The sequence below is a fragment of the Myotis myotis genome, unplaced genomic scaffold (genome assembly GCF_014108235.1).
Source record: "Myotis myotis isolate mMyoMyo1 unplaced genomic scaffold, mMyoMyo1.p scaffold_m19_p_17, whole genome shotgun sequence".
NCBI lineage: Eukaryota > Metazoa > Chordata > Mammalia > Chiroptera > Vespertilionidae > Myotis > Myotis myotis.
Genome location: NW_023416321.1, coordinates 2,011,402 through 2,035,605, shown reverse-complemented (window position 1 = coordinate 2,035,605; position 24,204 = coordinate 2,011,402). Strand labels below are relative to the sequence as shown.

Sequence of the window (24,204 nt, the reverse complement as noted above, 5' to 3'; positions counted from 1 at the left end):
CCCTCTCCACCCCCATCATTAGAATGGCAGGACCAGCAGGCCTTACAACGGGCCTAGTGCGGTGAGAGGGCCCTGAAAAGAGCCAGCCTGGCAGATGTGAGGCCCCGCATGGGGCAGGAACGTTCCCTTGAACCCACGACCCGAAGGCCTGCGGCTTGGAGGATCGGTCAGCTTCAGGGCCCACAATGCAGGAAGGGTTGGATTCTGTGAGACTCGGCACTCTGAGCAGGCCGACAGGTCCGCCTGGCTCGGGCCAGCCACCCGGTGCCCGGAGCCCGGAGGGTGCACAGCAGACCGCTCCTTCGAGGGTGTGGGCAGGGCCCCTCCCTACCCCTTCCCCCTTGGACACAGCACCTCTCGGTCTGCACCTCCAGCAGGCTGTCCCCCTCCGTGTCCTCCAGGTTCAAACAGAGACGGTGGAATTCATCACCCAGCCACCCCGTCCTGAGGGTGAAAAGGGCGTTATTAACAAGCACCGACCCAACAGGCATAAACCGAAACTGCCCCGGGCGCGTCTGTTGCCGTAATTACAAGGGAGGCAGGAGGGAAGGGAAGGAATGTGACTCAGGAATGAGGCCCATAGACCGTCTCCTGTGGGACTGCCCTTCGAGCCCACACCTTCCTCTGTTACATAACGCGGCCTGGGCGCCACCGAGGCCAGAGGGAGGGAAGGGACCGCGGTGCAGGTGTCCCTTCACCCAGGGAGCCGGGCCGGTGGCCAAGGTTACAGTGACGCCGCCTTCCCGCCTTTGTTCTAAGGTGCGTGCGTGCGGCGCTCGCTCGGGAAGGGGCCGCTATACTTAGAACTTAGCTGCCGCCGCAGGCGGTCCCCGGGGCCCAGCGGGAAGAGTGGTGCCTTCCAGTAACCACCGCCACCTCCGGCCCGGGCAGCCGGCTCTGCGCCTTCCTCAGTCGGTCCCAGGGGCCGCTGAGCATCCAGGAAAATGAGCCTTTGCACGTAGCCACGGGGAAGATCCCGCGGCCGCCGTCCGGAGGGGCTCTGGGCGAATCCCGGCCCTGCCTCCCCTGTCGGCCCTACAGCAAAGCCGGCACGGGCGGCCATCCGCTCCCAGACGCTCCAGGAAACGCTGCAACAGGGCCGGTGTCCCCGAGAGAGCAGACTGGGTGCTGGCAAGGACGCCTGCTCTCCGGTGGGGCAAGAAGCACCGTTTATCTGTCCTTTTTGTTTGTCTTAACGTACAGCTTTTTATTGATTTTAGAGAGGGGGCACAGAGAGAGAGGGAAACACTGATTGGTTGTTCCACTTACTTCTGCATTCATGGTATGTGCCCTGACCTGAGATCGAACCTGCGACCTTGGTGTGTAGAAATGATGCTCTGACCAACTGAGCCGCCGGCGAGGGCTTGTATCTGCCTCCGCATGAAGTGCTAGCACAGCAGGTGTCCACGGAATCGCGAGCCAGAGTGACGGCCAGGGCACCTGCAACCCAGGGCATTGGCGTCGCCTCCATAGGAGCGGGCCTCGCGCTCTAGTTCCCGCGTCTAGGATGCGTGTGACCCCAGACCCGACTCTCCAACCCGCGGCCCCTCCCTTCAGCGCAAAGGCTGGGACTGTGAGCCACACCAGAGCCTGTGCAGATGCGTTCGGCTCCCGCGGGGCAAACAGGCAGCAGCTTAGAAAAGCAGGGGCACCTTCCCAGGGCACCTTCCCAGGCTGCAGCCCTTCCTGACAACGTCCCTCTTTGCTGCACCCGAAACAATGTCGCTAGTTTATTGCGCTGCTCAGGCTGCTCGAGATTCCATCCAGAGGTGAGAGGGACACGCCCGGGAGGACAGGTTTCCCTCCGCCTGCTCGGGGTCCTGGCTGGACCTGAAAGTTACCCTGACAAGGACACGCGCAGGAGGCAGACATCCAGATGACGTAACCGAGTCTCGTGCCGGGAGCCTTCCTGAGGAGGAGGAGGCCGGAGAAGCAGTTAGCTGAGTGCTTTCCTGCGGCCGAGGAGGGTGAGGGTGAGGGTGAGGGTCAGGTTCAGGGTGAGGGTCAGGGTCAGGGTCAGGGTCAGACAGCAGGAGTCCACGCAGCCAATGGGAAACCGAGCAAGGCCTGTTGGGGTTCTCCGTCCCTCTGTCTTCAGAAATGAGGATGCTCCTTTCTGGGGGTGTCGGGCGGGCACCGCTCCCTCGAGGGGTTTGTGGCCTGTTTCAGCAGAGGGAGTGGGGGTCAGAGTGGGCTTCCTGCCTCTGCTGTTGTCAGACTCCTTCAGCCGAGTACTCAGCATGCCGGTGCCATATTTGGGGGGAGCGTGTCCTGAACCCCATCCCAAGCATCTTCTTAAAAGTCAGATATGAAGGACACACCTCCCATTTGCCCCTAGGATGGGTGGCGGGCGCATCGCCTTGCTTTGCCGCCCTCTGAGCCGGCGAGGCGGTCACTGGAGCGTGTCACAGTCCCTCTGTCCCTGGGCCAGGACTGAGGGACGCACCTTCTGCCCGCACACCTGCCTGCCCCCCTGTCCACACGCCGGGGCTGCCCACAGGTTTCGCCCCTTCTCCCCCCACTCTGGGTGTAATCAGGGTTCCAGATCACGGGTGACCCCTTTCCCCCGTGGAAGCAGAAGGCCTGCGGGGTCAGATGTGCGATGTAGATTCAGCGAATCCCACGCTCCTGCAGGAGCCCGACATGGAGCGGACCCCCGAGGCAGACGCAGGCAGCAGGGCGCCGTTTGTCAGCGTGGGTTATGCCCGAGGGAGCTGGGTCTGGAGGCGGGAGCCAAGGCGGCCACTGACCTGGCAGCTTCCCAGTCCTGGTGAGGTGGCAGGTCCCCCGGAGCCAGTTCCGTCCCAGTTCCTGGAAGCCTGGCCAGGGCCCGCATCCGTGAGCTCTCTGTCTCCCTTCCCCCCTGGCACCAGCTCGCTCCAGTGGGTCCCACTGTCTGCAGCTAAGACGCCTGGCTGATACGAGGGAGCAGGACAGCAGCGGTTGGGGCAGGGCGCCAGGAAGTGGCACAAGAGTACAGACAGCGATGGGGGAAGCTGGCAAGTATTTTGAAGAACGATGACCATTTGTGGGTCCTACCAGGTGCATTATCTATAACCCTCACAGCAACTCCGTTAGCCGTCTTTCTTCCCACTTCACGGAGGAGGCAAAGCTTACCAGGTGTACCAGCTAATAATGTGGATTTTTTCCATAGATGGAGTTGATATATATGCGATTTGATATGTAAGCTATTTTGTTGTATTGACAACAGGCTTCAAAACATATGCCAAATTTTCTGAAAGTTAATATCATAGATATTTTTCATGCCAAAAAAAGAGCATTTGCAGGAAGTTTTTTTTTTTTTGATATATTTTATTGATTTTTTACAGAGAGGAAGGGAGAGAGATAGAGAGTTAGAAACATCGATGAGAGAAACATCGATCAGCTGCCTCCTGCACACCTCCTACTGGGGATGTGCCCACAACCAAGGTACATGTCCTTGACCGGAACCGAACCTGGGACCTTTCAGTCCACAGGCCGATGCTCTATCCATTAAGCCAAACCAGTTTCAGCATGCAGGAAGTTTTAATTCATTACTTTATTTTGAAGAAAAGTGCTGCTGAAAGTGATCGTATACTTCGGGAAGCTTATGGTGAACACGCTTCATCTCAAGATCCCTGTGACCGCTGGTTTAAACGCTTTAAAAGTGATGATTTCTATGTGAAAGACAAAGAACGTCCAGGCCAATTTGAACCACGCTTTGATCGTGAAACCACCAGAATGGGCCAGAAGACACGGCAAAGTAATTTTGCTTCATGATGACGCACCATCACACACTTCAAAACCAGTTAAAGACACGTGAAAAGATCTTGCCGGGGAAGTATGAACCCACCCGCCGTGTTCACCAGCCCTTGTGCCTTCAGATTCCCCTTGTTTCGATCGAGGGCACACGCACTCTCTGAGCAGCACTTCAAAACGCACGAAGACTGGAAAATTGGGTCTCTGAATGGTCTGCCTCAAAATAGAAAAGTTCTATTGGGACGGTCTCCACAAATTGCCGGAAAGATGGGGAAATGTGTAGCTGGCGATGGACATGACTTTGAATAAAGCACTTTTGATGTTTCTCTTGAAATGATGGTGTTTTCTTTGATGACAAACTCCGCATTAGTAACCGGCACACCTAATAGAATGGCTAGGGGACCTGCCCGAGCCCACACAGCCCTCAGCGGGGAATCAGGAATTCAAACCCAGAGGCCAGGCCAGCCCTGCTGGCGGCGGGAGCAGAGACCTTCCTCCAACCCCCTGGCTTCCCTCCTCGGAGCCCAGGCGCCTCGCTGGCCTGAGCCACACCGCGGTTTACCTGTCTGTGGGCTGAGAGGTCATGGGGCTGGTCGGTCAGGAACAGCCCACGTGGCAGAAAACAGCGGGACAGCGGGCAGTTTCCGGACCAGGTGAGCAGACGCATGGAGGCCCGGCTGCGGGGATGGGTCCCAGGGGCCATCTATTCCACGCGCGTGCGGGGTGCCGCTCGAATCATTGCAGTGTGTCCCTTGAGTGATCGTCACACTTAGCACCATCTCAGCAGAGGTTTAAAAGGGACGGAAAAGCAGCAAACCAGGCTGTGATTACTGCTGGACGAGGGGATTAGAGGGATTTCCTCTTTCCGGGTGCTCCTCGCCCTGCATTGCCGCATCTCAGAGGTGGCACGTGCCCAGGTTGCTCTCAGCCACAGGGAACAGACAGTCCTTCCTCAAACTGGATTACGCAACGGGGACGTGAGTGCAGGTGACGGGAAGGCCCGCGAAGGAGGCCCCAGGTGTGGCGGGTCGGAGATGCCACTAAAGGCCCACTCTCCTCCGTCCTGCTCTCCTGCCTGGGCCCCAGCACACCCCCCATGGACGCCTGGTCCCCTCGCGGGCACCCACATGCAGCAGTCCCGGGAGCCAGAGTGGGCACTGCCGCGTCCAGACACAGAAATGGTGCCTCCTTCTTCGGGGTCTCATTTTTTCAGAGTGCAGAACCCTCTAGAAGCCCCTGCGGGTCTCCTGCCCACTTCTAAGCCTGAGCCTGGGAGAAGGGATGCCTTAGACTCCCCCAGCCACTGGCCGGAGCTGGGGCGGGGCCGGCTGTCTGGAGCCTCCCCCCGGCCCCGGCATGGAGCAGGTCGGCGCCTGAACAAAGTCGGGACCTTGGGGAGGATGATGCCACGCAGACCGTCTGCTATGGCGTATATTATTTTATAATTTAAAGCTTAAAAAGTTACCCCATGTGGTTAGAACCTCAGGCGAGGGCTTTGATGGGGGCTGGGCCCCGCGTGTGGGCCCCACGGCTCCTCCATTCACGAAAACTTCCTGCTCTTAATGGGAAATGCCGCCAAGCAGGAGCAAACCCCGCCCCATTTCTGCTGCAGGATATGGCTTTATCGCTGGGGACATCAGGAGCCCAACGGGTCTCACCGGGCAGCCGTGGGGCCCACATGTCGTCAGGGCTGTCTGTCATACAGATCGTAGGAGCCAGACCATGACCCGGTCTCCCTTCTTGACCAAGAAAGTCCTTTCTCTTTTTTTAAAATAAATTTTTATTGATTTCAGAGAGGAAGGGAGAGGGAGAGGGAGATAGAAACATCAACGATGAGAGTGAATCATGAATTAGCTGCCTCCCGCATGCCCCACACTGGGGATTGAGCCTGCAACCCAGGCATGTGCCCCGACCGGGAATGAAACTGTGAGCTCCTGGTTCATAGGCGATGCTCAGCCCCTGAGCCACGCTGGCCGGGAAGAAGGTCCTTTCTTAAGCTGTCGTGGCTCAAACTTAAGTGCTGCCTTCGCCAGGACCAGGGCTGAGCTTTTATCAGACGGGACTTGACGGAGGCTCCTAACACGCAAGGGCTCGGCCATGATGAATGAGATGGCCCTGAAGGTGGCTCGGACCCCAGCCTTGCAAATCTGAGGGGGGAGAGGGCACCACGGGGAGGCCCCTCAGATTCTCCTGACTCCCCAAACTTCCTCAGCTGCCTCCTGGCAAGTGGGGACCAGCTGCAGGGAGCTCGGAGCCTTTCAGCCGGGCTGAGGCAAGGGGTGCAGGAACGAAGACGCTGGGTTCAATGTCTTCATCAGAGAATAAGCTTTACTTTGTGTCTAGCAGCCGTCTGTGCTGATAGGACAGAACCATACGTGGATTTAAAGACAAAGAAAGAAAAACCCCACTTTATGGTTTTCTCCGAGTTCAGGGTGTCTCTAACTTTAATGAGCTGGAGTGACTTGGGCTGGACCCCTGGCTTTCGAGGCCGCGGGGTTCTCCCCTCCGTGAGGTCATGTGCCAGGCATTATTCTAAATCTCAGAACAATGAGCGGATGAGAGCGTAAATGGACCATTAAAGAGTCATTGGGGTTATTGCCACTTGCTATTTAAAGAATGTATGAGTCAAGCCAATGCACCCTTTCCGCAGGGGCCATATGGAAACGTTTCAGGCCAGTTCCGGTCCTGGTAGTCTGCTCAGGAGCGCGTCTGAGGGTGTGGGCACCTGCATGTATCAGCTGCTCCGCCCGGCCGGCTGGCGGGCACCACCTGGGCATTCCGCACGGCTCTGTGCTTGTGGGTGAGAGGCTCTCACCACCACACCTGCTCCTACTGGAGAGATGCAGCCTGAGGCAAGGGATGCCTGGAGCCCCCAGAAGCTGGAGAGGCAGGAAGGACCCTCCCCTCCAGCCTCAGGAGGGAGCGTGGCCCTGCCCACACCTGGACTTCACCTCTAGAACCTCTGGCCTCCAGACCTGGGAGAGAACCCATTTCTCTTTTCTTTTTTTAAAAAAATATTTTTATTGATTTCTGAGAAGAAGTGAGAGATAGAAGCATCCATGATGAGAGAGAATCATTGATTGGCTGCCTCCTGCACAGCCCCCACTGGGGATCAAGCCTGCCACCCGAGCATGTGCCCTGACAAGAATTAATCTGGGACCCTTCCGTCCACAGGCCAAGGCTCTATCCACTGAGCCAACTGGCTAGGGTGAGAACCCATTTCTTTGTTAAGCTGTCCAGTTCCTGCAGTTTGTTATGGTGGCCCCAGGACATTAGCACGTCAGTGTGGGTACTTCCTGAGCCTGGGGGGTGAAAAGCCCTCTCCCTGCCAGGTCAAGGTCAGAGGCGTGCCTGTGTCCCTGCGGGTGTGGACCAGCTCCTGCAGGCTCTTGGTTTTTCGTCAGAGAGGCGGCTGATTTCTGAGAACAGTGCACCCAGCGAACGTCCTGAGGGCAGCCGCCGGGCACGCCTAGGCACAAGCACAGTCCCCGACAGAGGCCACCCTGGGAGAGAGGCAGGGATCAGACCTGCAACCCAGGAACTTGCCCTTGACTGGGAATCGAACCTGCAACCCCCTGGTGCGTAGGCCGATGCTCTAACCACTGAACCATGCCAGCCGGGGCAAAAATCTACTCTTATACCATGTGTCTTCCCACACTCCGAATTACGGGGCTGAGTGAATGCTTGCTGAGCTGACAATGCAATGAATCCATGAACAGATAACGTGGAGATGAAAAGAAAATCATTCTGACAAAGGAAAGCTGGGGAGATTTAAAGTCGCCTCGGGCAGCCGGCCTGGGAGATTCACACACACTACTGCACACACACTCACAGACTACTGCACACTCACACACACTACTGCACACTCACACACACTACTGCACTCACTCACACACTACTGCACACTTACACACACTACTGCGCACTCACACTCACACACACTACTGTACACTTACACACACTACTGCAACTCACACTCACACTACTGCACTCACACACACACTACTGCACACTCACACACACTACTGCACACTCACACACACTACTGCACACTTACACACACTACTGCGCACTCACACTCACACATACTACTGCACTCACACACACTACTGCACACTCACACGCACTACTGCACACTCACACACACTACTGCACACTTACACACACTACTGCGCACTCACACTTACACACACTACTGCAACTCACACTCACACTTACACTACTGCACACACACACACTACTGCACTCACACACACACTACTGCACACTCACACACACTACTGCACACTCACACACACTACTGCACACTTACACACACTACTGCGCACTCACACTCACACATACTACTGCACTCACACACACTACTGCACACTCACACGCACTACTGCACACTCACACACACTACTGCACACTTACACACACTACTGCGCACTCACACTTACACACACTACTGCAACTCACACTCACACTTACACTACTGCACACACACATACTACTGCACTCACACACACACTACTGCACACTCACACACACTACTGCACACTCACACACACTACTGCACTCACACACTACTGCGCACTCACACACACTACTGCACTCACTCACACACACTACTGCACACTTACACACACTACTGCAACTCACACTCACACTTACACTACTGCACTCACACACTACTGCACACTCACACACACTACTGCACACTCACACTACTGCACACTTACACACACTACTGCGCACTCGCACTCACACATACTACTGCACTCACACACACTACTGCACACTCACACACACTACTGCACACTCACACACACTACTGCGCACTCACACTTACACACACTACTGCAACTCACACTCACACTTACACTACTGCACTCACACATACTACTGCACTCACACACACTACTGCACACTCACACACACTACTGCACACTCACACACACTACTGCACTCACACACTACTGCACACTTACACACACTACTGCGCACTCACACACACTACTGCACACTCACACACACTACTGCACACTTACACTGCTGCACACACACTGCTGCACTCACACACGCACACTACTGCACACTCACACACATACTCACATATTACTGCACACACACTACTGCACATCACATACACTACTGAAACACACACTACTGCATGCACACACACATATGCACACGTATGCTCACACACACACACACCAAGGAAGGGGCACCGGTGGAAGGACAATGTTTGTTCCTCCTCCTCTTTCCTCCTCCTTGCTGGCTGGAGGTAGAGGACACATTGGTAACAGCCAAGCAGCCAGACACAAGGAACCTCTGTCCCTGGCGAGGAGGTTGCGGGCTCCCTGCGGCCCCGCAGCCTAACCATCAGGCCTGAGCTGTAAGCCTCCTGTGTCAGCACTCCTTGCTGTTTACCCAGAAAATGCTTGGTCAGGAAGATCAGACTGTAAACCAATAAATAACTTCACTGTTTGCTGCAGGAAATCGTGAAAAATAATGTCTGGCTCATCTTGACAAACAACCCCCTTCTCAGGATGACAGATCGCTCCCTTGGGCAAACAGCCCGTTTATCAAACAGCTGTTTTTACTCATCAAGACTCAAATATTCAAGGCTGCGTGCACCAGGCCTGCACTGCTGCGTCACCAGCGCGGCTGCCCCGAGACCCCAGCCTTGAGAGACCCCACACCCCGAAAGGTCCACTTGGACCTGCCCCTGCAGTGCTCTCCGCCTACAGTGGCCAATCCCCTGAGCGTGGGGTCATTGGCAGGTGTTTCTGCTGGTCTCTTGGGGGAGTTGACATTGATCATGGAGGCACCACCCCAGTCCTGGACTTCACCCCCGCGAGAGGGACATACATCTCCGTCTTGTCAGGACACTTGTACTTTGGGGTTTTGGTCAGTGGCGGCCAAAGGTGACCCAGCGCACTGTCCGTTCCCCTCCGCGCCGTACCGCCCGGTGTGACGCCCGCGCAGTATGATGCGCAGGAGCTTCTTGTGGGTTTTGGACGCCTGGCCGATAAAACTATTTTAGAAACAGACACACCATCACCTAGACCTCTAAACAAGTGTTTCTTTCAAATTATCCACCTTGCCACGTGTTCATGTATCTCAATGATACGGCTGTTGCTCGAGACACTTTCAAACCCTCTTTTTGTAATCACATCTTGATTTCCCGTCCTCGGTGGCGACAAACCATCTATTTTTGTGAAAAACGTTTTATTATGGGTAATTTCAAACATATGCAAAAGTGGGCAGCATGATATAACGCACAATGACCAACTTAGGACAAGTCTTAGTTCATCTAGGCCCTTACTCCTTCCCTTTTCCATTTGCATTACTTTGAAGCTAACCCTAGAGATCACATTTTTCACTCAGAAATATTTCAGTTCATCCAAAAGGTAAGGCTTCTTGAAAAAATATTAGCCCACCTAAAATATTAGTAGCAATTTCTTAATATTATACGATCAAATAGCATTTAAAATTTCCTAATGCATAATTTTTGTACTATTTTATTTGTTAAAATCAAGGTAAGAATAAAGTTCACATATTGGTTGATGTCTCAGGTCTGTTTTTCTTTAACATTTTTGATTGAAGTAAATGTAGAAAAAAGACATATGAACCTTAAGTGTATGGCTCAATGAATTTCCCAATCTCTGTTACTCTCCCTTTGGAATTTACTTGGTCAAGAACATGTTTGTCCTGTAGTTTTCCACGGCCCTTCTTGGCTGGTGGCCCATGGTTTCGTTTGGCATGTTCCTTGATCTCTCTTCCCTGTAAATTGCTGGTTACATCCAGAGGCTTATCAGATCAGCTCCGCTTTGGGCAAGACCATTGGTAGGTGCTACTGTTGACTCCTAGCAGTGGGCTCGTGGTTCCCTGGATGTCTCTTTCTGACAGCATCTTTTAAAAAAATATATTGTATTGATTTTTTACAGAGAGGAAGGGAGAGGGATAGAGAGTTAGAAATATCAATGAGAGAGAAACATCGATCAGCTGCCTCCTGCACACCCCCTACTGGGGATGTACCTGCAACCAAGGTACATGCCCTTGACCGGAATCGAACCTGGGACCCTTCAGTCCACAGGCCGGTGCTCTATCCACTGAGCCACACCGGTCAGGGCCTGACAGCATCTTTTGAAGGTGGATGTGATGTTACCAACAGGCCAAAGCCAGGCCAAGCTGGCCGGTGAGCAGTGTGAGTGATCAAGCTGGAAAATGGTTTGAGTCGAAAAGGTGTGATTAAGCCATGACTGACTTTCTTGTGAGGTTGGTGAACTGTCCCCGAAGGAAATTCCAAAACAGTCCCCCAAACATCCTGTGCGGTAGCAGCAGCAAATGTACAGCCACCAGGGTGACGAACGAGAGCGGAACAGCAGTGACACTGATGGAGAAACTGCACGTTGGTTATAGAACCAGCTTTGCTGTGGGGGCGGTATCTGCGGTCCCTCTCTAGTCATTCGCTCCTCTCCAGGCCCCCACATGTCACACCATGTACCACACTTGTGCTGTGAAGTGGGAGCCGGGACCGCGCCTCTCCTGCTGAAATGCAGCCCTCAGCTCCCCGCAGGGCAGATCCTGGCTCTCGCCTCAGTCGCACCCCACAGCCCGGACGTGTGGACGGGTGGCTGCTGGGTCCCACCCAGCCCCTCCCCAGCCCTGGCGTTTGCTTCATCGGCGAGAATGTGGGCAGGGCACTGCCGGGGAAGCCTGCCGCTGCTGAGCCGTCCACAAAAAATGAGGAAGCGCGAGGGGACCGCAGCTCCGGCCGTCCGTCCGGGGGCAGGGGCTCGGAGCAGACGGGCGAGCCCGAGGCCCCAGCTTTTTGGAAACAGTGCAGACTTCCCTGTTCCGATTCAGCGGAACTGCTCTCGGCAAGTGCCCGCCACCCGCTTGGCGTTTCGCCCTGCCCCGCCCCTCACCCTGGTCCCGCCCCCGTGACGCAAACTGGGCGGAGTCAGCGTCCTTCGGCGAGACCAGCCGAACTGCGGAGCCGACCCCGCTCGGAGCTCCTCCCACGCTCGCCGGCCCGGAGTTGGCGCCTGCGCACTCGGCCCGGCCGCGCTAGTCCCCACCCCCTCCCTAGCAACCGCGGCTACGCCCGCCTCCCCCGCCTCGGCCGCGTCCGCGCACGCGCGACGCTTCCGGCCGCTCGGCCCCGCCCGCCCCGTCACCCGTAACAACCACTGGAGCCGCGCCACGCCCCGCCCGCTCCCGCCCACTACCCCCGGAACCGGTGGCCGAGCTCCGGCCGCGGGCAGTGGAGCAGCGACGGCGCCGCGGAGCCGCGGGGATGAGCGCCTCCCGCCGCCCCGCGTCCTGGGCCCGGCCCTTCTGACAGAGGTAGGCGCGCGTCGCCGCGGCGGGTCCGAGAGCGCCCCCCGCGCGGCCCCTCCGGGCGGCCGCCTCCGCGCCCGGCCCGCCCTTGCCGGTCCCCACGGCTCCCCTCGGCTCCCCTCGGCCCGGGCCCTCGGCTCCGCTTAGCCCCCCCTGTCCCCCTCGGCCCCGAGGCGGCCCTCCTCCCGTCCTTGGCCCGCTCCCCCTCGGCCCTCGCCGCCGTTCCCGTACCCGTCGCTGCCTCCCCGCCCCCACCCCGCCAGCCTGCCCACTCGGACACCCCTCCTTGCGGGCAGCGCACCTCCCCGGTCGGCCGGGGCTGGGGGGCCCGCCGGAGCCGCCGCGCTGCACCCCCTGCCCGGTGACCCGGGGCCCGGCCGCCCTGCGAGCCTGCTCGGGACGGACTCCCTGGGTCTGACCACCTGGGTCTGGCCATTGGCTAATTCTTAGGGACCGATTGTCATGCAATAGAGGCTGCCCGGGCCTGGACGCCCTCGGCCGGGTAACTCCGATTCCCACGGAGGACGTTCCCCTGGACCGAGCATCCGACGCGGGGAACTGGCAGGAGCCTGTGAATTAGCAGGTTCCTCGGCGCGGCCCCTCGGGTCCCGCGGAGCAGCGCGTCCTGAGTGGGGGCACGGCGCCTCCACCGCGCACGCTGCCTTTTCCACGCACCCGCTCACCCCTTTTTACCCCCGACAGTCAGCCACCTCCTTACTGGGAGGCACCCTGAACTCACTTCCCCTGTTACATTTAAGAAGATGATGGTTTCCCCCTGCTGTGCACCCACTAAATAGAACGGGGTCCCAGCATCGGAGAGAAACGACGCTTCCCGCCGAGCGTGGCTCTGAGTCTCATGATTGTAGAACTGGACGTCTTGCAAGGTTATCTCACCCGAAATCGCCTCTTACGGAGGCGACCGGGTCTGAGGGAGGTCACGTGACTGGCCCGAGGTCACCCGCCGATCATCCCGAGCAGGTTTCAGGCTGTCGGTCCGGGAGTGCATGCCCTTTGCCACCGTCACCGCCTCCCGGCGAGGGATGCTGAGCGGAGGCCCCGGGAAGCCCGGACCTGCCTGGCGGTAGCGCTGCAGACAGCAGTCCCGCGCAGCCTGTCTTTGTGATTGTGTTGTGTTGTGTTGTTGTTCGCATCTAGACTCCGGGCTCCTGGCGGATAGTCCACGTCTACCCTTGAGGATCCTCTCCCCGCACTCGGCGCACAGCAACGCCCTTCATGATCGTCCTCTGCAGGGCAGGTGGGCTTTTGGGATGTATTTTTCTTTCTCACGTTAAATGGGGGTGGGAAGGAGTACAGTGTGTTTTCAGAAAAACCCCTGGGGGCGGGGACTGGAGCGTGGATTTCTTGCTGCGGGAAGGAGGCCCCAGCATTGAATTGATTGCTTATCGATATGACAGCTGTTTGAGGCTGGACCCTTCAGAGGAGCCTGGGGCCAGAGTTCTGGGCGGTGCTGCCATTGGAAGACAGGTGTCTGAAATGGTGCTTGTGCGCTTCCAAAGTGGGGGTGGGCCAGTTTCCTTTGAAGCTAGCTTTTTTTTTTTAAGAATATATTTTTATTGATTTCAGAGAGAGGAAGAGAAGGATAAAAACCCCAGTGATGAGAGAGAATCATTGATGGGCTGCCTCCTGCATGCCCCCTACTGGGGATGGAGCCCACAACCCAGGCATGTGCCCTGACCAGGAATCAAAGTGTGACCTCCTGGTTCATGAGTCCATGCCCAACCATTGAGCCACACTGGCCAGGCTGAAGCCAGCTTTTTTTTTTTTTTTTTTTTTTTTTAAATATATTTTATTGATTTTTTACAGAGAGGAAGGGAGAGAGATAGAGAGTGAGAAACATCGATGAGAGAGAAACATCGATCAGCCGCCTCCTGCACATCTCCCACTGGGGGTGTGCCCGCAACCCAGGTACATGCCCTTGACCGGAATCGAACCCGGGACCCTTCAGTCCGCAGGCCGACGCTCTATCCACTGAGCCAAACCGGTTTCGGCCTGAAGCCAGCTTTTGAGGTGTATTCCATAATTTGAGATAACAGTGGTATTCCCCCCCATTTGTTCCCCACTTTTAAATTTCTCTGTGGCCCTGCACTTGATATCTTAGAGTGCCGCCATTTTTACTCGGCTTCTAGTAGACGTTGTCTAGGAGAAAACGATTCCGGAGCTGTTTGTCTTGTTATCAGAATAATCAGATAGTAACGTTTCACTGCTGGAAAGGACTCTAACCCAGGGCTGCCCTGGGAAAGGCCCAGCAAGGCGGCTACAGAACGAGGCCTTCGGGCCTCAGGCCAGGGCCGTTCCCCTCATTCCACTGGGCTTCCCTCCCCCTCGCTCACTGTCCATTGCCTCCCCCTGCCCTTGGTGTCACCTTGGATTTCTGTGTGCTTGGAGTTAGGACCTGTTGTGGTTCCTTCCTACCCTTAGAGGGGAGTGTGACGTACAAATCCAGGCTCAGTCTTCCCCCGTCCTGGCTATTTTTCACGTTTGTGTTTTGCAGGTGTGAGAAGATTGCAGGTCCATTACAATCATGGTGCAGAAATACCAGTCCCCCGTGAGGGTGTACAAACACCCCTTCGAGCTGATTATGGCTGTGAGTACTGCGCTCGCCAGTCTCCTCTTTGGTTTCTTATGTTTTTAGTGTTTGGATTTGATGATCTGTAAACGGATTTGTTGTTTGTCCCCATTGCTCCCTTTGTACTTTGTGTTTTATGCTTATGAACTGTATCTAGATTCTGTGAGATGTTTTTAAACTCGAAGTCTCTGGAAATCAAAATCTGCACGATTGTTTTTCAAACACGCCCCTCAGGGTCACGTCTGAGTCGGTTCTCCCTTTGAAAACACAGAAGTGGGATTCTGACCAAATGCTTCTTCCTCTGGGTTTTGCTCTGTGTTTTGTTTGTTAAAGTGGAACAAGGATTCGGAGAGGGTTTCCCCCTCCGCTGCCCGTTCGGAAGAGCGCTGTGGTCATGGGTGAATTCCTTTACCTGCAACCGAGCACCATACGATGTTGTTGAATCGACATGATTCTGATCCCTCTGCTGAATTAGTGTTTGCCCCTGTATCAAGTTCATGAGTCACATTAGAATTCCAGCAGTGGGGTTACTAGTCTGTGACCTACCTGAAGAGTGTGGCTGAAAAGAAGCATCCCGCTAGACGCAAAAAAACGCAGACATTCCCAGTGCTTTCGGGCCGCTGCAGGTGTTCCCGCCCTCTGTTCAGTGTTGCTGTTAGGTCTGACGCGCACACAGGAAATGCTCTGGCCTGAACATGTGCCCTGAGGACGCTGTGAGCTTGAACCGAGGTCGGGAACCACAGCATACCAGCCCCCTGCTAAGCCCCACTGGGTCTCTCTCAGCCCCCCGCCCGCGCCCCCTGCAAGCACGGGCTGGGTGTTCTCTTTCTGTTCTGTACACATCGAAAGTCAGGTGTTTAAGCCCCCGCTTCTGTTCTGCGTCCTCGGTGAGGTTTATCCAGACCAGCCCAGTTCTGAAAAACAAAACAAAAGTTCAAGCCCTCTCAAGGGGATAATTTCGGGCTAGGGAGCGAGATACCGTTTACTCGGCGTGAAGTGGTCGCTGGCAGGTGTACGGTTTGATCAGTTTTGACAACAGAGTGGCCACGCCTCTGCCAGGATCAGACCCTTTGCACCCGTTCGTTCCCCCAGGAAGTTCCCTTGGGCCCCTCTGCCAGGTGTGAGGCTTTTGTTTGTTTCTCTTCTGGTCTGATTTTAGCTCCTATTGCCCTTAAGGGCCAGAGCTGTTCAGTGTTTATGGCAGCAGCTTATTGAACGGCTTGCTTCCTGCTTGCACGGTCTGTGTGCTGGTTTAGCTTTTGGTTGTAAGAGCAAAGAACCCACTCCCGGGAGCTCCAGGAGGAAGAGGAAAGGGGAAGGGGAAGGGGAGGGGAGGGGAGGGGGGGAAAGAATTGTTAGGCTGGTGATAGGAATGGTGCGGAAATGCAGGAATGCGAGCTGGGAGGGGGTTCCTGCAGTGCTGGGGCCTCAGCAACCGTCTCCCTGGAACTTCACCCCGTGGTGGGCCTCTGTGCGCCGGAGCCTCTCCCCACCACCAGCTGCCGCTCTGCCCACTCGGCGTGCTCCCTCCCCTGGGTGTCAGCCCACGTGCTGTGTCAGCTGCTCCAACCCTGCGGCCCCCATGCCGTGCTGTGGCCTTCCTTGCTGCCTTCTTCCAGTTTCTGAGTGGCCATTGCTTGTCATGCTTCCTAGTTGAGATTCTAGTGAGACTTGGCCTGGTCATCTTCCCCTGGACCAAGGCAGGGGCAGAGTTCACTGGCTGCTTCTCACATCTTCGGTCCTGCAGATCACCCTGCATTCTTCTGCAGACACTGTTTCCATTGGCCAGCCCCGTTCCAGCCCTCTGTGCGCTGGTGTAACCTTCTGAACGCCTTCGCTGCTTCTTCAAGGTCCTCTGTGTCCTACCCTCTCTGTCCAACCTTATTTCTCATATTAAGCAAAGTTTGCAACACAGAACTTTGACGGTCTCTGTGCTGGTTTGCCGGTTTGCCACTTACAATGTCGTCTCCTGCCCTCCCCTCTCTTTTGATACTTCCTTCCTTGTCTTCAATGTTTGCCTTTCCCCATCTGTCTCTGGGAACCTTTTTGTTTTCTTAATCTTCACCCAATGATATTTTTTCTATTGATTTTCTAGAGAGAGTGGGAGGGGAGAGACAGAGAGGGAGAAACACCGACGTGAGAGACACATCGATGATCAGTTGCCTCCTGCATGTGCTCCTGACTGGACTTGAACCCAAGACCCTTCCGTCTGCAGGCTGATGCTCCAACCACTGAGCAACTGGCCAGGGCAGTCTGGGAATCTTAGTCTTCCTGACCCACCCCTTCCCTGCACCCTGAGAGGCCTCACGCTTCCCTCTGCGCCTCAGTGTAGGCAGCGTTGTCCTTTCACTTGTTAGTGGAGTTTCTTTTTTTCTCAGAGGTTCCTGGCTTTTTTTCTTACACCTTTATAAATTATGCAAAACCCTGTTGACAGGTACCATAACAGTAGGTTAAGCAATGTAATTCTATGGGTTGAATAACCAAAAAGACTATTTGCCAGTGTACCGTTGATTAAATGGCCGCAAGAAAGCGTGCCTTGTTGCTCTTTTCATTCTCTTGTTTTGTTTTTGTTTCATTATCTGGTGCAATTTTGAGTTGCCAACAAGGTATAACATATTTCATCCCCAATGGAACTGGGTCCCTTATTTATAATTACTTTTTAACCACTTTGCCAGTCCTGATGTGTATGCAGGAAGCACCCAAGGAGTGTATTGGCAGGTCTGATGCGGAGGCTGCTGTGTAGCAGCTGCGGGAGGGCGTGGGGCAGCCTGGCCTGGGGCTGGGAACCCGCCGTGCCGCTCAGGCAGCCAGAGGCCCGATGGGGATGTGGGCTGGTGGGGAGGCTCCCACTCAAGTTCACTGAAGAGGAGGTCCTGGTGGCCACTGTATCATTGGTCCTTCTTTCTTGGTTTTTAACCTGTATGAGAGTGAAGCAGACAGCTTTGTATATTTCTCCTGGAATCATTTTACATGTTGTAACAATGCATATGATGCGTTACAATCCCCGAAAGGTACATTGTGATGTTAGGGCTGCTGGCCTTTATTTTTTAGCAAAGTCTTTGTGTGTATGTCATTAGCGCGGCATGGAAGGTGGGTGCTGTATGTGTCTTGAGATGTGCTAAGTCGCCCTCCACTCGGAAGCCTGTCCTCTGCACTTCGGAGCTCTCCCGCCGGGCTGGGCGGCAGGGCCCATAACGCCCAGTGAGTCTCAGCTCCGGACGCCCGTTCTCACCGCCCATTCTCTCTTGGCTGCTGCCCCAGGAGCTCTAATTGGAAATCTGAACATGCCACTTGCTAGTTTAAAATTCCTAAGTGGCTGCACCTCACCTTCAAGAAGTTCAGGTTCTTGAGCGTGGTCCCCAGAGCCCTTCCCATCTGCCCCCTCCTTTCTCTATTGCTCATGGCGCATGTAGGCCCCACACCCGCTCTACACCTCGCTCTTGGGGTCCGGGCAGTGTCTGAAGGTCACCTGTACACCAGCCTGCGGATCCCTTTCCCCTCTAGCTCTCCTGTCTGCCTGGCTGCTCAGGTGAACTGGCTGGTTCCCTTCTAGTTGGAGTCCCGCTCTGTGCGCCGCTGCTCCCTGTCACCGCGCTGCTCGCTGTGCCTTGCCCGGGTCGCTGGGCTTTCTGGCTTCCCCTGCGGCCAGGTGTCTTGATGGAGCAAATCAACCATCTTGCTTTTTATCCTGAGCACATGGGAAGCCCTCAGAAATAGATTTGAGTACTGACTAAGGGATCCTCGGAATGTCCCCATGAAAACTAAGTCCCATCCCCTCCCCAGCCCCTGGCGAACACCTCCCCTTCTCTACCTGGTCTCTGAATATGATGTGACTGTTCCTTCTGTGAGTGGCATCATACACTACTTGTCCTTGGTGACTTGCTTCCTTCACTCCGCACGGTGCCTTCAGTATGGGGTAGCGCGTGTCAGAATTCCTTCTTACGGCTGAATAATTTATTTCACGCACAGACTGCATTTGTTTATTCATCCCTCAGTGGACACTTGGGTCGCTTCCACTTGGGGCCATTATGTTTATTGTACAGTTTTAACCTCTAGGTTTTAACTATAATGTCAACCAAAAATAATTGCGTACCTCTTTAGGTTTTTTATTTGTCTTTTATATTTGACTAGTGGCCCGGTGCACGAAATTCGTGCACGGGAGGAGGTGTCCCTCAGCCCAACCTGCACCCTCTCCAATCTCGGACCCTTTGGGGGATGTCGACTGCTGGTTTAGGCCTGATCCCAGGATGTCCGACTGCCGGGATCGGGCCTAAACCAGCAGTTGGACATCCCTTTCACAATCCTGGACCGCTGTCTCCTAACCACTCACCTGCGTGCCTGCCTGATTGCCCCTAAGTGCTTCAGCCTGCCAGCCTGATTGCCCCCTAACAGCTCCCCTGCTGACCTGATTGACGCCTAACTACTCCCCTGCCGGCCTGATCATCCCCAACTGCCCTCCCCTGCTGGCCAGATCACCCCCAAGGCTTTTATTAGTATAGATAGATTCCAGATCTAAAAGACAAGTCCCTGAGGAATTCACTCACTGTACCTTATTCCATGCAGTCTAAAGATATCTGTAATTTACATCTCATGATTGCCATGCTGTTAGTTTCTTAGCAAAGGAAGACCAGTGGCTAAAAGCAGGTAGAGGATGAGCTAGTGGTGACCGCTGGACGCAGAGGGTGGGCCCTGGGGCAGGGGACGGAGAAGCAGACGCTTCAGGGCCTGTGCGGCACAGCTCGTGCGTGAGGCGTGGAATCAATAGGACGTGATGGATGCCTTCCTGATGGGTGACACCAGCGCCTGCTCGCAGCCCCCTGACGCGGCAGTTCTATTCTGGCTCACGAAGCCAGATCATATTTCCATCGCTCATCCCGTTCCTGTGTGTGGGCAAACACACGGCAGCTTCGAGGCTGGCAGCTGCGCTGCCCGGACACCACGTGCTCTTCTGAAGTTGCAGTTTATTTTTCACGCTCCGGGAAGGAAGACGCGCTCTTCCCAGTCCTCCGGTCGGCAGAGGAGTGCGAAGCTGCTGTTTGTTGTCACGTAAAGTTTGCTCTTTATTAGACAAAAAATCGTATGGAAAATCAGGGCTTGTTGTGGATCCCGTTGGATCATGAGTCAGTCACGTGATTGCTTTAAAGACACAATTAAGCCTGTGAAAAACGATGAGAAGAGAGACCTTCCCTAGTACTGCAGATGCTCTTGTTTGCCTGGGGCTTTAAGAAACTGGCCAGTGAAACATTTGACCTTCCAGGCTTATTGACAGAAATAAGATATCTTAAGTATCTACTTAGAGATGTGGGTACTTCTAGTTTTCCCAGTTTGTACCCTTGAATTCTCTGACAGGGATGGGGGAATGCTTTTATTTTGACCATCGAAAAAATACGTAGAGCCCTAGCTGGTTTGGCTCAGTGGATAGAGCATCGGCCTGCGGACTGAAGAGTCCCAGGTTCGATTCCTATCAGGGCACATGCTTGGGTTGCGGGCTCCATCCCCCGTAGGGAGTGTGCAGGAGGCAGCCAATCATTGGTTCACTCTCATCATTGATGTTTCTATCGCTCTCCCTCTCCCTTCCTCTCTGAAATCAATAAAAACATATTTAAAAAATACGTAGACACGTGGAGATAGCGGATGCTGTCAGACAGTATGCGGTTTGTGTGTATGTTTATTTTTGGCTCCAAATGATACTACTTTAACGGTTGGAAGCAAATGCGAGAAGAGTGGAGGTGGAACTGATATGTAAAAGGTGTGCTGGAGCCAGGTGAGGGCTAAGTTTCTTACACGGGAGCGGACAAAGGTTTACATAGAGAGAAGCGGTGGGTGGGGCGTCAGCAGCCGCCTCACGGGCCTGCGGGGGGGGGGGGGGGGGCGGCGGGGAGCAGCTGCGCCGGCCCATCAGTTCCTCTTCACGGTGAGCACCGATGGTGGCCACGAGGCCATCCTTCCCATTGAATGTGCCGCTAGTTTGGTTTGACCGTTGTATGCGTTTTCCCCGACTTCGTACATACTTGAATAACATTATAATAAAAACAACTGGTGGACTCTGAAGGATCACGGAACCTGTGCTCTTTTGGAAGGGGTTGTACGTCTGCAGGCTGCGTGAGCGGTTTCTCCGAGTTAGAGATTTTGCTTGCTTTGATTAACCCCAGTCAGCCAGGCCCTCCGATCGGGTTTGGTTTGAAACCCAACCAGAGGCCGGGGAAGAGATAAAGGTTCTTGTGTTTCTCTCTGCTTCTTCTGAGCGGCTGCCTGGCTCGGCTGTTTCAGGGGGCATCCCTCCCTACAGTGAATCCGTAGTGAGAGTCTTAATGCTATTTTAACTGAGTTTTGATGGGGAGGCTGAGGAGAGGGCGTCTGCTCCCAACTTCTGGGTCTGACGGACGTGAGGGATTAACACAGTGCAGCATCCCGACTGCTCTGGCGCCCCCCGTGGGAAAGGGGAGGAAACGCCTTTCTGTGTTCCATTCTCCGGGTCATGCTGTTTCCCATGAAGGAGATTTTAGAGTCCTTTGTCTCCTGTCTTTAACAGGTTAGAACGTTCAAAGCAACTGAATTTGAGAATGTTAGCCGTGTCCGCAGGAAGAGAGCAGGGCTGGGTGCCGCGGGGAAATGACTGACACAGGTTCTCCTGCAGGGTCCCGCCTCCGGAGGGTGCGCTGGGCTCCCAGCCGGGCCCGTGCAGGGGCAGCCGCACCACCTCCGTGGGCCCTGCTCTCGCCCAGCGGGAGTCCATGGGAGGCCTGGGGGGGGGGGCCCTGGGGACGGGTCCTGCCGAGGAGCCACCGTGTCGGAAACACTTGAAGAACGTCTGAAGGTCTGAGGAGCACGGCGCGTCCCGGTTCCCGCTCACCCTGGCTGGGCAGCTTCTCCCCCGCTGTCCCGTCAGTCCGCCGGCAGCGCGGGGCAGTGTGAGGGGTGCACCACGATGCTGTGACAGGTGACATGAGCGCCACAAGTTTAGTTCACATCCGTCACCCCACGGAGTTATACTTTTTTTCTTGGGATGGTAACGTTTAAGTTAGTCTCGTAGCAACTTGACAGTAAATGTACAGAACAGTATTGTTCGCTAGTCACATGCTGTCCCTGACATCTCCAGGACCTACTTCCGACTGGCAGCTTGTCTTATCTACTTGACAAATGAGGAGACAGGCTTTAGGTGCTGGCCAGGGACCGGCCCGCCTGGCTGCCTCACCTGCTCTCGGTGCAGGCTGCCCGGGTCCCACAGCTCGGAGCTGCCGTGGGTCTGCACAGCCCGCCCGCGGTGGCCGCTCTCCTCCAGACAAACCCGGCTTGCCAGCCAGCCAGCAGCGCCCAGCCCGGCTTCCCTAGCTCTGGAGGCCTGCTGCAGTCCTTCTCTACCCTCCCCGTGGCCTCCCGCCTCCCTGGCCTCTGGTCTCTGACCTGGTGCCCTGCGGGGAGTAGACCTCCCCCAGACTCCATCCTTGGTGGCCCACGGAGTGGATGGTGGTGGCCCTGGCATTCAAGTCGAGGCCTGTTGACACGCAGGCTCTCCCGCGGCGCTGCTCTGCGTCTGGCTGTGTCTTAGCCTAAGTGACAGGGCTCCAGGGCGGGGAGGGGGGACGCTAGGGAACACGGGGCACTGGAGGGCTGGGAGGCACGAGGGAAGTCAGAGGAGCTCTGCGCGGACTGGCAGGGTGTGCGGGTGACTCTGGTGAGAGATGTGAGAGAAGGAGAGGGCTTTGTCCTGGGAACAGTAGCTGTGCCCCCAGGCCTGTGGGAACCAGGCTGGTGTTTACATTCATTCAGACCAGCCGGAGCTGAGCGATTGGTTTCCTGCCTGAGCTCTTGCCCTTCCGAGTGTATTGTGTTTCCTCGCCCTGTGGAAAACGTGAATACCATGAGCATCAAGCTGGCCGGGCTGCTGTAACCCGAGCCCTTCCCAGGACGCCTTGTCGTTAGGCCTCCCCGCCCGCCCTCTCAGGAGCGCGCTCCCAGCCCTCCCAGCCCGGCATCTGCAGGTCACGGCTGCTCCAGCGCCAGCAGTTACATAACGCGCAGGCCATGCGGGCCCTGTATTTCCTTCCTGTTACAAGGGAGATAGTTTACTCTTAACGCCTGAATTGAAATAGGGTCATTTCTATCTTTACCTTCTTTTTCTTTTCCTTATAGAAGGAAAGAGACCTATATGATATTATTTACAACTACTTCCTTTTTCTAAAAGTTGCTAATAATAAACAAAATAGCTGGTTTCCAACAACGCCTCATCGTTTGTTTTTAGGGCCATCGGGAATACACTTAACATTTTAGTCTGGTGAACACATGCGTTTCGGGGTGCATTTTCAAAGTAGAGTAAAAAAGATGAAATGAGAAACGTTCCTTTCTAAAGCTGTTCGCGTGAGAAAGGTTCCCGTTCTGTGTTTCTGCGTCGCCGCCTTGCTTCCTGCTGTGAGTTGGCAGTGTCTCTGCCCAGCACTTGCCCCTTTTCACTCTGAGACGTTCATGTGCAACATGGAACAGTTTTGTTTTTAATCCTCACCTGAGGATGTTTTTTCCATTGATTTTCAGAGAGAGTGGGAGGGAGGGAGAAGGGCAGGGGGAGGGAGAGGGAGAGAGAGAAAGAAACATCGATGTGAGAGAGACACATCGATTGGTTGCCCCCGCACGTACCCCAACCAGGGCCAGGAATCAAACCTGCAATCCAGGTATGTGCCCTTGACCAGAATCAGTGCGTGGGCTGGTGTTCTAACCACTGGTCCACGTTAGCCAGGGCCACCCCACAATTCTTCCTGCCTTGTACTTTTCCTATGCACCCCAAACAGACCTCTGCCCCCGGGCAACCATGGACTTGCTGTTAGATACATTAGTTTCTCCTGGGATTTCACAGAAATAGAAGCATATGCTTCTTCCTTTGCCTCGTCTCTTTGATTCACCATATTATCTTGGATTCATTCATGTGTGCATGAATAAATAGTTCATTACATTGTATTGCTAACGAGCGTTCTGTTGGTGGGACATACCATGATTTGTTCATTTATATATAGTGCAGCAGAAAACATTGCCATTTTAAAAAAGATGATACTATTTTATTTCGTAGTACTTTTCTAAGATTTTGGATTTGTTAGAATCGAGTAAAGCCTGTAATTTATTTTTAAATCTGTATTAATATGTGTAAACTAGAAAATAGATACTTTTCAGGCTGTCAGAAAAAAAAGGAAAGAAAAGCAGTTACTAAAGTTACATTCCAGAGAAACTATATGCCACCAAATTCAATAAACTAAAAGAAATGTAAAAAAAAAAAGTGATATTCCAGGCAGAGAACAAACCTAGATCCGTGAATCTTGGAACCAAGACGGGGGAGGGATAAGTAGGTGAAGTTGGGGGAGACTTGAGGAGGAAGGGGTTGGGGTGGGGGCTTCCAGAGGCAGAGTGGGGGCCTGTGGCCTGACGGTTCCACTGCCTCTGGAAGGTTTCCTGAGAGCCTTCCCTCGGGGAACTGTCCTTGGGGACGGAACACGTGCTTACCCGCGAGTTCGCTGTGGGGGCGCGGGGAGCTCAGAGCCCGCTTGCTTTCTTACACATTT

At 54.9% G+C, this 24,204-nt stretch overlaps 1 protein-coding gene across 3 annotated transcripts in view; it reads left to right on the top strand.

Moving 5' to 3' along the window:
* The first annotated feature begins 11,936 nt into the window (after positions 1-11,936).
* SEC14L1 (SEC14 like lipid binding 1) overlaps positions 11,937-24,204 on the top strand; it is a 34,703-nt gene continuing 22,435 nt past the window's right edge. For all 3 annotated transcript variants that reach the window (XM_036339280.1, XM_036339281.1, XM_036339279.1), the window contains exons 1-3: positions 11,937-12,078; positions 13,228-13,327; positions 14,585-14,677. In XM_036339280.1, the coding sequence (XP_036195173.1) occupies positions 14,615-14,677 (63 nt within the window). In that variant the 5' untranslated portion in view covers positions 11,937-12,078; positions 13,228-13,327; positions 14,585-14,614. The remainder of the gene's footprint in view (positions 12,079-13,227; positions 13,328-14,584; positions 14,678-24,204) is intronic.